The 14148-nt window shown below is 37.6% G+C and overlaps 1 protein-coding gene across 6 annotated transcripts in view; it reads right to left on the reverse strand.

Moving 5' to 3' along the window:
• tweek (transmembrane protein KIAA1109 homolog tweek) overlaps window positions 1-14148 on the reverse strand; it is a 71215-nt gene that overhangs the window by 12045 nt on the left and 45022 nt on the right. For all 6 annotated transcript variants that reach the window (XM_089651604.1, XM_089651605.1, XM_089651603.1 and 3 more), the window contains exons 29-41: window positions 12874-12990; window positions 12706-12785; window positions 12388-12617; window positions 12151-12288; window positions 10572-10949; window positions 10188-10346; window positions 9562-9784; window positions 9076-9301; window positions 6574-6793; window positions 5418-5677; window positions 5167-5320; window positions 4833-4915; window positions 2719-2866 (exon numbers count right to left, since the gene is read on the reverse strand). In XM_089651604.1, the coding sequence (XP_089507730.1) occupies window positions 2719-2866; window positions 4833-4915; window positions 5167-5320; window positions 5418-5677; window positions 6574-6793; window positions 9076-9301; window positions 9562-9784; window positions 10188-10346; window positions 10572-10949; window positions 12151-12288; window positions 12388-12617; window positions 12706-12785; window positions 12874-12990 (2416 nt within the window). The remainder of the gene's footprint in view (window positions 1-2718; window positions 2867-4832; window positions 4916-5166; window positions 5321-5417; window positions 5678-6573; window positions 6794-9075; window positions 9302-9561; window positions 9785-10187; window positions 10347-10571; window positions 10950-12150; window positions 12289-12387; window positions 12618-12705; window positions 12786-12873; window positions 12991-14148) is intronic.

The following is a 14148-nucleotide window of genomic DNA, read 5'->3' on the forward strand; positions in this document are numbered from 1 at the left end:
CCACAAACTCTGATTCTGAACATATAATTTTTATTATATTATCGTTACTCTTGCAAAAACGGCCATGTACCAGATTTCACCCAAACGTGTTTTTACACCAAAAATTTCAAAATCGGGCCCAATCTCGGCTATATGTATGAGTTTAACCATTTTCGCACAACACTACACTACACTCATTCAAACGTTGTTAGTTGACGCATTTGAATACAAAACTGATAAGTTTTGCTTCTCCCGTAAAATTTGGTAAAACTCACGCAGCCGGTCTTGCAAGGGCAACAATGATAGACAATATAATGCATAATTAATAAATCGTTATTTAAAAATGAATAAAACACCATCACATCACATCGTCCTGTTTGGTTGGCATCCATGGTTGTGGTTTCTGACGTCATGATAAACAAAATAACGAGATTCATTCCTTTGTACAATGTATTGTATTGGATATTGTTATGTTTTTGTTTGTACGATTTTGTTTTGATATTAAATATGTATCCTTTTAGTTTTGGCGAAACTGAAACTTAATTTGGCAGACTAGCTCTGTAATTGTTGTCAAATATAAAAAAAAAACCTATTATTAATGATAGGATATAATCATGGAAAAACTGACAACAAATCACCGAAATTATGATAGTGTATTTTAAGTATTATTATTATTCTTGGAGTTAAAGATTCTAAGGGGGTATTTCACTATGTCGGGCTAAATATCTGACTAGCTATCCGTTGGCTGGCTTTAAGGATCAGAATAACTTCGTTATTCAACGGCGACCGTTTCACCATTGTTTCGGGGCTTCCGGATAGATAACACTCGAAATAGTCTGGCAACATCGCAAAATGTTTGCAGTTACTCCATCTACTGCCACGGCTGTCATGCGTCACAGTCCGCACACCGCGAAGTGTGCATTTTTTTGGTTATGTTATGTTGATTATCAGGTCATTTTAGATAGATTCGTGTCGAATTAATACATTGTTTCTTATTTTGAACACAATCAAATAATTCAGGATGGATCATACAAGCATTCAAATTCATTTAACAAAATTCGACTCACTTCTCCGCTGTCAAACTCGGAATGTTTTGACGCCATCTTTGATTCGAGGAATAGCGCCTAACGTCTGGTTCGAGCACTGATTAGTCAAACCGAACTTTAACCCGAGCGTTAGCGTTATTCAGATATAGTGAAAACGAAAAAATGACTAATCTGCGGATTAGTGCTTAGTCAGAACATAATCAGAGATAGTGAAATACCCCCTAAATAGGTAGGCATACTTAGGTTTAGTTATGGTTTACTACTCCTCAGGCTAATTTTTTCGGTTTTATGAACAAACAGCTAGTAGTACACCTGTAGCGTCAACTTGTTTGCTTTTTTTAACAACTCATATGGTCTTATATAAATTGTTGTGTCTCCCTTACCATCATAGTTATAAATAAGAACTCTACAGTGTTAAAAAGAGAAAACACCAAGCTTTATATTCAAATACTAGCTGTACCCTGCCAAGCCTTGCTGTGGCTCAGTCTGTCTGTTCAGATAGAGAAACAATAATGCATTTTGCTTTTACGTCCAAGAGATGGCGCTGTTTTTTTCAATAAAAGCCTGTTTTTACCTGTCATAGGTGGCATCTATATAATATAGGTATATAAAAACACACGCATATTTGAAGGCGGCATTTTTTCAAAATTTCAAAGCAATCGGTGAAAAACTTTCAGTGATTTAAGATTTTGAACAAACAAACATTTTTATTTATATAGATAAAAGTTAACCACAGAATAATTAAAAGGTTCGGGCCGCAATTTGGGAAAAAATTATGAAATTTTGTGATTTTTTTATTAATTATTTTTATATGAAATGAAAAAAAATGAGGTGGCTATAATGTTTAGAGTACATTTGTATTTTAAATTATGTTTTTTTTTCAGTAATTTTAGTTCAGTATGTACATGAAAAAACGTAAGGCGAGCCATTTTTGTAACTTTGTTTGCATTAATTTTAAATATTTCAAAAATTGCATACAATGAAAATACTCTAATGCAGGTTTTTAACACCAGTAAATTGTTTATCAGGTGCCGTTATAGATGCATTTTGATTCATTACAATAACGTAAGTGACAAGATGCTAACATTTTACCTAGAGTTCTTCGGTATTGAAAGCGGGTAATATTAAGAATAAAAAACATTGTGACTCCCATACAAAATAGAGCGCTGGTCGAAAAAAAAAAGTAGACTTTTTGAGACTGATGATTGGTGACGTCACGGGTCACGTCCATAGATTCGATGCCTTTTTTGGTGATCCAAATAATTAACATTTGAAAACTATTAAAACTATAACAATAAAACCCTCCCTAAACACGAGAATTTCTCAATTATATTATGTATTATATGTATATTGGTTAATAAATAAATAAATAAATAAAAAAAATAAAAAAATAAATAAAAATAAAAAAACAAGAATATACTTGTATTACGTTAGAAGGTTCATTGATTAAAAAAATTGACCTCAGTTCGTCATTAAAAACTATTTATATAATTTATGTAGAGATATATTTTTTTAAATAAAGGAGTTTTGAATAAATTTAAATACATAGTGAGTAAGTAGGTACTCTAAAAATATCAAATATAAACAAAAATAAAAAAGTGTTAAAGTTTTCAACCATTTGTTTTAGGAATATTATTTGAGATGTCGAGGATAATTTAGAAAATTAATTAATTTTGGTAGTAACATCACTTACGTGACATTTCCCATGACGTTGCCCATATTCATGTGAACATTGAGTTTGGTGAAGTTGAAAGCAAACAGGACCAGGGTTTCCCAAGCGGCGGCGGGCGTATCTGTAGAGCTGGACTGCGCTGTCTCGATGCTACTGCCTCTGCCATTGTCTGGAGAGAAATAGATTGATTTGCCAAAGCAGGTTTGTGAAAAATGGCAGATAAATTTTTAATACATACATAAAACAAATCACACCTACCACTGTACCTCTAGCAAATACATATATATATATATTTTTTTTAGTATGTTAGACTTTGATATACCCTTAATATAGGTATTTACAATGGCTGGAATTCACAAAATATTTTCTAGTAAATTCGCAAGCAGAGAAATGTGACGGCTATATAAATGACAATAGGCTTAGAGTTAATTTTATGGACAATGCAAAAACTCTCATAAAATTAGAAAGTTAAAATAGGGATATTCTTTAAAGTTGGCAACTAAACAAAGGCAACATGACCCAAGGCTCTTTAATACTGCAAAATTACTGGGAACGCCGAAACCAGACAGTGGGGGGCCATAAAAGCATACCCAGGCTGGCCGTGATAAAGCATGGAAAATGTTTCGCTTATATGAATAGGAATTAATTATGTAGACTGGAGACCTTTTAATTTTTAGCAAAATTATTAGAAGTAAGACTAGATAAGATAAGAACATTATTGTTGGTTTAAGCAACTTAAATGTAACATTTGTACACCGCTTATATTTAAATATACCTAGAAACCTCTTCCTACCAGGAAGGTTATGCAATTTGTGGTGATGGATACTGAACGAGCCTACTAGCGACATCTTGCATGCAGAAATGGCGACACCAACGCCATGAACCCGTGCCTGCCTCAAGACACAGGATAATAGAGAACTAGTACAGTTCAGCCTCCCTACAAAAGGGGAACAAGTAGAGGGGCGAGTCATAGAGCTCTAGGACTGAGTGAATTGCCGCCAGCCTTCCGACCAGGAAGCTGCCCACCTCAGGAGTTACCGCGAATCTTCCGTTCAGGAAGCTTCTCATCTCCACTCCCACGAGGAAGCTGCCATCTCATTTTTGCCCTGAGTTGCCACCTGTACATCTCCACCCTTTGGAGATGTCGGCCCAGGCTATCTGAACTGTGAGTGACGACACAATATCGCTAACCATTATATTGCGCTCCGGCTTTCAGAGATCAGTCCAAGAGACCGCTCAAGTTTATTACTAATGACGCGTCAGTGACTCAATGATATAAATGAACTAGTGGGTGAACGCGCGGACTCGCAGACGACAGCATCAAAAAGAGAAGTGTCTAAATATATTTTTTTTATACCTCATTAGTGAAGCAAGACTTTTTCATAGATTAAGAACAATTTATTAGAATTAAGAACACTATCTAATTTTAAGAATTAATCAACTTCCTAGTTAAGATTAACCCCGTTAAGATTACGTAATAATCATAGAATAAATGGTTATATTTTATTACATTACATACTTCTTTTTTGTTGCTGTTCCTACCTTATGCTTCATAAATAAACATAGTATAAGAACCCCCCTACTAGAGTTCAACTTGCATTTTATTGTATAGTAGGATAATAATAACTGGTGCCAATCTTTCATAGTTTTCATATTTTTAAGAATGGATAATACAATGCAGGACCAAAATATTAAAACACAAAATTGTACAGCAATTTTCTATGTCAATAAGCAGGAGGCTATTGTAAAAATACCCTTTTTTGCAAAATGAAACTAACCTGACCTAACATAGTTGTCAGACCTACAGAGTAAAGGCAGGGGAGCTATGTCGCCACCCGGTTGGGTACCGTTGTGAGGCGGGTTAAGGTAGGGGTTGTGGGAAGGGATTTATTGATGTGGGTCTTAAAGACGCCCGGATTATATGAAGGAGGAAAAACAGATGCCAGTAGCTCATTCCACATATTAGTAGTCTTACACAAAAAAAACAATAACAATTCCAATAATTAACTACAAAAATAACAATCCTAATAATTAACTACAAAAATAATAATCCTAATAATTAACTACAAAAATAACAATCCTAATAATTAACCACAAAAAAAACAATCCTAATAATTAACTACAAAAATAAATACCTTTCAATTTGGAATGAATGATACTCATTTTAGACTTGTCCCGATGAGACGCCACAGGTGAAACACAGGATTTATCTTGGCCACTACAAACAAATGTAAAAAATATGTTAGGAACCAATAAAACATCTAATATTTTTATTAAATATAATAGAAGCATTTTTCTCAAAATTTATTCCACTTTTTCCAACCAGATCGGTTACAAACAATCATATCCACCTTCAGACTGATGCATTTTTACTTATACTTCATTTGTTAATAACTAGCAATTTTTTGACGCATATTATTCATAGCGGTGTTTTGATACTTATTTTAATTATTTATTAAATAAACATACCTTGTTTCAGCCTCTGAAGGTGCACTAAGACTAATATCTCCCAAGAATAGACGTCGAACAATTGTCCGTCTGTACCAAGCTTTTGGGAAAGCCAAAATCTCAGTCAACCTTCGCATATCGTATTTAAAGGACGCTGAACCAATATCAATTATAGCTGAAATACAAAAACAAACCATAAAAAACAGAAACCAACTAATATTAAGTTATTTATAGAAAATGCTTTTTAATTACTGATTTATTTATTTGCTTACTTGAAAATCGGACAACAGCAGTGGACTGGTCGGGATCAGCTTGGAAATCAAGTTTTCTAGATCTCGAGAGATGGAACTTAACAAATTCAACGTTGATACTAAGGGAATCTTTTCTCTCGCTGTCTGAGAGCGGAGACCATTGGGCTTCTTTGATTCCGGGTTTCTTGCCTCCGTACGGGTGGAAGATGTACACAGAGAAGTCGGCTAAGCATCCGGTAACACTCAAGCCACCTACTGCTACACCAGGATGATTCATTTCACTATAATGAGTAATACAAAACATCATTAACATTTGAGATTTTCATGCTTACATTTTATGCCGTGTTGCGCTTCTTCCTTCTTTAGCCAACGTTTCGAACAGCGCTACAGTGTCTGTCCTGATGATGGATACTGAAACGCTGTCCAAAAGGCTAAAGGAGGAAGCGCAATCCAACATAATAACAAAAATAAATCATTGAAAATTATTTGTTTGCAGAGATCGAATTGAGTACCTATTTTACAGTATTTGTATTACATACCAAAAATTGTTCTTTTTTCAATTTTGTAAAGGAGCTTAAACCCTAACCTTTTCAGTAAGCGTTACTTGTTCTGAAAAGGGAGTAATTGCTGTGAGTGTTGAACTGCTAGCAGAGCGTCTTACTCACTGGGCTATCGACCACCCTGGCTGATTATTTTAAGCAAAAAATTATTTTGGCGCTTATGTTGGTTCCATGATATTTCATAAAAATGACAATTAAACACACCTTTAAATAGTGATATAGAGTCATTAAAAGTGATGAAACAAAAACTAGGTTGAATAGTTCCCTACGTAACCTAGTTTTCGTTTCATCACTTTTCATGACTTTATATCGCTTTTCGTAGGTGTGTTGAACTGTCACTTTGATGAGATACCCGGTCACCTATCGATCTGTAGATAAATCAAAGTGATAATAGAGGCATCAATTGAAAATCTGTTGCATTATTTTAATGATCAAAATCATGACATAGCTTCAAACCTTTTGTACAGATCTTTTAAAATTAATAAGATATTTTGTGACCAATGCATAATCATGGCAGAGCATTTAGCGACAAAATAACATTGAAAGGCTCTAGCGCTTGCTTCATGTTTGTAGTGAATTGTTAAGTAGGTTGAATTTTAAATCCATTAAATACTTACTCTTCTTGAGCCCTCTTGGAGCTAAACACTATGCCGAGTGAAGGAAGCTGTAACATGCACTCCACCCTCGACACTGGCAAGCACGAGAACCTGAATGTAGATGGCTGCATGTGGAAGTACACAATGACATCTACAGGGAATGATGCATAAACGTATTGACCGTAGGAACCTGCTACTCCTGTATCATCGTTATCTGTTTCGAACATGGCATTTACAGAATCTGTAAATGTAAAATACAAAATTATTTATCATTTTTAAAAAATGGCTACTACAGATTTCAAAATTAACTTATTCACTGCAATCCCAATTTATCTATGCATAAATTGTAACTCTAAGTGATGAGCTCAGGCACAGAAGCCAGTGTCAGGTTAGCCTCTCAGAAACTGGTCGTCCTGTATATGGCCTGCAGATACTTTCAAGCGCGCATCGCAAGTACGCATCGCAAGTACGCATCCCAAGTGCGCATCACAAGTGCGCATCGCTTGAATTTGGCCGCCACCTCTGGACTGGAGCCCCAAAATACTTGAAAAAACACTCTGTGCAGAAACAGGTAGTCTGTTTGATAGATTCCCCTATCTTAACAAATGCATAGGAATTTTTAGAGCACAGAACGTCAGATAGGAATGTTGTCCTTGTTTTACCGGTATTTCAAAGGAAGATGCTTCGAGGAACTAGCGTCATTGATGCCTTCGGCACCAGTGCATAGTCAGTAAATACGCCAAACGCGAGCCCAACATTTGAACACATTGTCAGTTTGTCACATAGAACGGGTCGTTTCTACAACTTGTTCTTAAGTTCAACAGCTCCCAAGGATGACATAGGCCCTGAGAGAAATAATTTTCCTCAGGGCCTCCTGTATATATCGTCGCTGTGAAAACAAACCGGCATATATGCAAAAATGGAGATTTTGAGTTATTGGTGTCAAAAAATTTCTTTTTTCCCTTCTATTTTTATGTCGAACCGGCATGTCGTATAGTTGAATAAAAATCTGTCAGATGGCGTTGGGCCGGTATGCATTTACGCGTAAATCGCCATTTTTTTTAGCAGAAGACAGACCTATTCCGCAATACGCCAGTTGCTTCAAAACTTTCAAGGGGGAAATGCGTCCATCATGTAAGTAAAACTGGATTATCTCACAATAGTACATTTTTATTACTACCAAATATGACTTATTGTATGACTTATTGGCAGATAATCCAGTTTGCACTTAACAAAAGCGTTTATAGCAGCCTCAACTAAAACAAACCGGCTTATGCCAAAATGTCTAACCCGGGTAAAATTTCTCCCGGTTAAAAAAATAAATTATAATAGGCAAATTTAAAAAAAAAACTTTAGCAAACTGAAAGATGCGAAACTGCGGTGAGGAATACGAGTCTAAAACCTAGAAGAGTGAACCAACGAAGCATGAAGCCTCCTTGCCACAACTGTAAACGCAAGTGTTCCTAGTCATTACTACAGATCTCAAAGTTCTCGGGAGTATATCGATGGTGGAAAATCTATCGCCGATCACAGAGATTATCTAATATAACAGAAAGAAAGGAGTCAAACCTTGCAGGAATCAGCTACTACCAGTACAGAGGTTTTTTCAAGTCATACAAACTTTCACACTGAAGAAAGATCAGTGTGATGTTTGTCTCATTTACGACGGCAACTTTTACTTCAAAACCTCCTACGGATCACATGCCTGGGAGGAGGCGAAGAAAAGGAATAAACGGGGCAATGGGAGCGTGAATCCTGTTCTGATGCACGCTTATTCCAAGAGACTATTGATGAGAAGAAGAAAAATGGTATCCTAAAGTTAGTTACCGCCGGGATAATACCGTCAATTCAGATTTCCATAAACGATTGGGAAACTTTGAAGTTACCAGCAAAGGAAAGAGCAGTATTATGTTAATTGTTTATAAAAAAAATTGTGAAGCAATAAATTATTTTTTCATTGACAACATTGTCTTTTTTTATACCTTAAACAGGTTCCAAAAGAAGAAGCCACTGTGACACAAATGCAAATATTACACTGATTTTAAAGCCATACTGGCATATCTGCATTTTACTCTTAATTTAAGCAATTTTCGATTTATTTGCAACTACTACTTCAATAAGCAGTATTCGTCTAAATTTTATTCATTCATAAGGTGGCATTGAGGTGAACCAAACGGACGTAAAAAGGAAAATATCATATGCGAAATCTTTAAAGCGCTCTGGTGAAAAACAAGCATTTTGCAGATATGCCGGTTTGATTTCACAGCGACGATATATATTATATAGAAATGGGGGTCACTACGGATTTGAAACATATGCATTTGCTTAGCACTGGAGGAAATATTATTTGCATATTATCATGTGATAACACATTGTTTAAATAAATAATACATAATTTCGGCATAAAATTACAAAAGAAACTAAACATATTTAGAAAGGCCACAAAGTTGGTCCGATCCAGTAAAGCGATATTTAATTCTATTTGAGAACTTTCTGTAAATCAGATGATAAACTTTTACTCACCCCCAGCCGAAGACAGAGTTTTGCTTGGGATAGGCTCTAACGTTTGCTCCAAGAATTCGAGGATATGCGGGCTGATGATGGTTTCTTCAGGAATGCTCTGCAGTGTGACCCACGCAAACAGTGATGCTTTCTTTATTCCACCTTTTCTGGTTGGAATCTGTGCCAATTTAGGAGCATCTTGAGGAGATGTCACATCTCCTTGAACTGTTTTAGACTCATAATGCACCTAGGAAATAATCATATAAAATTATAACCGCATGTACACTTCTTACGAACTCCAAAATATTCAAATTACATATATCATTAAATAGAAGTAACAATATTGCTATGATAGAAGAATACACTAGATGATATTGAACCACTGAACCGCTCCCTAAAAGAATGTGATTTTGATTTAAAACTTGATCAATGTTGTTCATATAGCCCAGCGGGTAGAACATTTGGATTGTTACCTTCCGTAGAAATAAATAAATCAAAAGTACTGACCTTTACGTCCAGTCCTGGCACATGGAATATAGTCAGATCGATGAGATGATACTGGTTCCTGGTGAGGTGCGGCTGCGAATGGTGCGAGTGCTGCGAGTAGGCTTGCTTGGTGTGCTTGCGCGAAGTGGAGGGGCTGGAGGGCGTCTGGTTCTGCTGGGAGCCTCCACCTAGATCCGCCAGGCCCCCGGAGGCTGATCTTTCCTTACGAATTCGGGGAGCGTTTCTGAGGAAATAAATCAATTGCTGCAGTTCCATGGGTAGAAAGGAAGCTTTTATGTTTGAAGGGTGTAATCAAATAGCTAGCTAAAGTGTGTTAGAGAGAGGAGAAGAAGGGAAAGAGGAAAGTCAAACATCTTAACAACATTTCGATTCTGAATGGTGGTCTCTCACTAGGGCAATACTGATACTACCTCCATTCTAGACAGACTATTTGCCACATCAGATCTGAGGAGCATACCTATATGTCAAGGAAGTTGTCTGTGGTGGGTGAACGCTCTGCGATTAAACGCAGTACTTTTGGAATAGCTGAAAATGCCAAACCGCGTACAAACACGCACTGCGGCTGGCGTTTTTACTTAATTCTATTACAGTACCACCATGAACCGTTAAACGAAAATGAAGCTTACAGTTTAGGATCCTCTTCTCTGCTTTGGTGTGGATCTTTGGTGTGTAGGACACATTTCCCACTGTTGATGAAGACTTTCACGTCAAGTTCAAAATCTATGTTGGGCTCCTGTGGTTTCTTGATGCTTCCCACAGCTGCCGATCCATCCAATGGTGGAATGCTGAAACATAAACATCAGAAATAATATTAAATTAAATTAACTTTCAGCAAGCAAAGATGGTAATCAAAACATATTAGATGGGGTCACATACTTTATCATAAATATAAATTTGAATTATGAAAAGGATTACCATTTTAACTGTTATTAGTAGAATATAATGGTGGGGTAAGCAGCTACCCCTCATTGATTCGGCAGAGTCAAAAATGAATTAATGGATATACAAACCTGTGAACTGTTTTTCTTCTGAGCTGTACACTCTCCCCCTGAACATCCAGGTGACTGCCCCAGCTGTCTGCGGCCTCCAGCCCCGTATCTGGCACTCCAACCCCCATCCCCCCACTGGGCAATGAAGACTGCCTTGTGATGGTTGGATTGAAAGTCACGATTCTCCTGCTGTTCATCTCGCTCCGGTCTCTAAGAGACGCAGATCGTGATGGCCCGGGATGCGGTGAGTTCTCCACAGAGCTCCAGCTGCCTTCCTCAAAGATGTCGTCATCAGGAAGAGGAAGTGTACCGTCTACGTCACCCTTTGGGAGGAGTGTCTCTTCGGATCCGCGCCCGCCCTTTGAAGATGATAAGCTGGCCACAATGGTACTGTCACAACTGGAGATAAAAAGTAAATAATATATATGTATACAAAAATATCAACAGCAAGTAGTATTAAAATATTTATTTATAAGTATAAGTTTAAATCATATAATATTTGCATAAGACAGATTTTGTGTCAGAAATTTATCATCAAAAACATAACAGGCACAGAAATAAAGAGACAATAATATGTAGTAGGTTTGTATATTTAAGTTGGACATAACCTGCCTCCCTAGGCAAACCTGTATTAAGGCAGACTTTTTGGGCAAAATTATCAAATGAGTTCCTATAAAACCATTTATTTACTAGTATGTATGTTGTAAGCACAATTACTCATAGCCCATCATACAACAATTTTATATGAAATTCCCTAGACTTGGGTGAGTTCACTGGTTATTGCATGACCATCCATTGAATATCTTCTACTTTGAATATCCATTGTTTAGTGACGATTTTAAATTGATTAAACATTTTATTTGTCTTGTTTCGTCAGGGAAGATTATACTTTTGGTTTGTGCCGCGTGTTTCTTGTGTTTTGTAATACTTGGTTACTTTGTTTTTTAAGAGGTGAGTTATTTTGCCGCACCGTCAGCGCTGATGGTCGAGATATATGAACTTCTAGGAAGCGTTTTTGAATGACGCGTAGCTATCAGCGCGCAAGGTGGGCAGCGCTGATGGCTACGCGGCCGTACGCGTCGCGCGTCGGCGCCGCGTAGCTGTCGGCGCTGAAGATCGCACGAGCGCTTCTGCTTTCAGCGATCGTTCTAGTGTCGAGAGGAGCAGACGTCATCGCGTGTACAGTCATTGCGAATCGCGAAGTGGATACAGGTCGAGTTATCGATGAGGTTCGCCATATAACAAGACAAAGTCTCCAGCAACGGCTCTCTGCTCAATCAATGGATGAACATGGAGTCTTCGTTGTCGCCGGTTTTTGTTTTTTTGGGATAGGTAGTACAAAGCAGTAATAACTAATACACTCCGCATTTTGGTCTTCGACTGTACAGTAAGGCGGTCAGTACGATACTGAAACGAGCCACGCTGAGCCTCAGCGCTGACGAACTACGCCCTGATCTATGAGCGCTGACGGTGAGCGTGACGCTAAAATCAGCCTAAGTACTTGAAGTTTGTTAAAGATATCTTTAGGGACTTTAAGGATAAATAATAAGATAGTAAAGTTTTAATTAAGCAGTATTAATTCGGTTCATCCTTTTAATACCTTTCTACGTCTGTTTGGTCTTCTGGAGTTGGACTCGGGACGACGAAAGAACGACTTCTATTGGAACCCAAACCTAATTTTCCTTTTGTAATAGATGATGCTTTGACACTTTGTCTTCTGAGTTTCTGTATCATGTCCCTGAAAGATAAATCACAATGTATTTTAGTAAAATAACTAAGAAAAGAAGATATGTATTAGTTTTAAAAAAAGGTTGATACAAAATACTATTTTGTTTACCTTCTGAAATCTTTGAATACCAAAGCTTCCAGCTCATGTAGTCTCTTCATTTCTTGTTCAATGGTGCCGTAGCTTGCTCCCAATATTTGAAGGTCATTAATTATTTTGGCCTGTTCATTCATTTCCTTTTCAATCAGTTTAGAGCGCTTTTTGGCGTCGATGGATGAATCAAACAAGAATGCGGGCAAGTTATCAGACCACTTGCGGGAAGAACGCTGCACCACACTATCCTGTTCAAATAAAAGACAATTTTATTAAAATCAAAAATCTCCATATGAATAAAAAAGTTATTTTCTACATATTTAACAAATTATCTACCTGTGAGTCTCTGCTTATAACTGTTTCATCAAATTCATCACTATCATAATCCATTTTCAATGGATCTTCTTCCTCGGAGCCTGCAATAAATAATATTTATTAAAATGATTCAATTATGTTTTTAGTTAAAGTTAAAAGTTGCTGTGTAAAAAGAAAATGTATCCATACCTGTGAGCATAGTCAAAGTATGACCCAGTGCCGAAAGCTGTTTTCCAACATTTACATCCAAATGTATGTCAACTCCCTCCATTTGCCAAGAAACATTCAAAAACCATTTGGCATTTTCTGAAAGAAAATAATATATAGGTAAATCAGAACTCAAAGCTAAACCAAAACCACTGAATAGATAGTACAAACTAGATATGCCCTTCAGTAGATTTAAATGGAAACCATCGCCCTCACTTCAACAAAAGCTGGGAAAGCAGCTGGATGTGACGGAGTTCTCCCAGACTATCTGAAACATGCTGGGCCACGGACAAAACTATGGATCGCAAAACTATTCAAAACTGGAGAAATACCAAATACCTGGAGAAAGACTCAAGTTATTGCGATCCTCAAACCGAATAAGCCACCAGAGGATCCGAACAGCTACCGGCCAATCTCGCTTGTAAGTACCATTACAAACTTCTAGAGCGAGTTGTGCTCCGCAGACTTACTCTAATTCTGGAGAAAGTGGTCCCACAAGAGCAAGCTGGCTTCAGACCAGGCCGTAACTGCTGCGATCAGGTGTTAGCACTTACAACACACATTGAATCTGGTTTCCAGAAACGGCTTAAGACTGCGGCAGCGTTCATTGATCTCTCTGCGGCCTACGACACGGTGTGGCGCAAAGGCCTCCTTGTTAAACTCTACGACACCATAGAGGATGGCAACACAGTACGACTCATTGAGCAACTGCGAACTGGCCGTACCTTCAAAGTTTTTCTAAGAGGCCGAAAAAGCAAAAAAATACCCCTCAATAATGGCCTTGCCCAGGGCTCAGTGCTGGCCCCATCGCTTTTTAACATTTACACTCGAGACCTCCCTCACCTTGAAGGCAGAAAATTTGCTTACGCAGATGACATCGCGGTCACAGCTCAAGTCAAAACCCTTAAAGCAGCAGAAGATATCCTCAATTCTGACCTAAAGGCTATGGAAGAATATTTCCTCAATTGGCGACTAAAGCCAAATGGGTCGAAAACAGCTGCAACAACTTTCCATCTTAGCAATTCACAAGTGAAAGCCAAACTCTGTGTTCAGTTTGATGGAAAAAATATTTACCATGACCCCCACCCCCGCTATCTTGGAGTTACTTTGGACAGGAGCTTGAACTACCGGCAACGCATGGAAACAGTGGGTAAAAAAACTAGGACAAGGCTAAACTTGGCTAATAAGCTAGCTGGAACTAGCTGGGGATGTGACGCCAACACGCTCAGAACAGCATCCATTGCCCTGGTTTTCTCA

This window comes from Hesperophylax consimilis, chromosome 4 (assembly GCF_061612785.1).
Source record: "Hesperophylax consimilis isolate HC1 chromosome 4, BYU_Hcon_1.0, whole genome shotgun sequence".
Taxonomy (NCBI): Eukaryota; Metazoa; Arthropoda; class Insecta; order Trichoptera; family Limnephilidae; genus Hesperophylax; species Hesperophylax consimilis.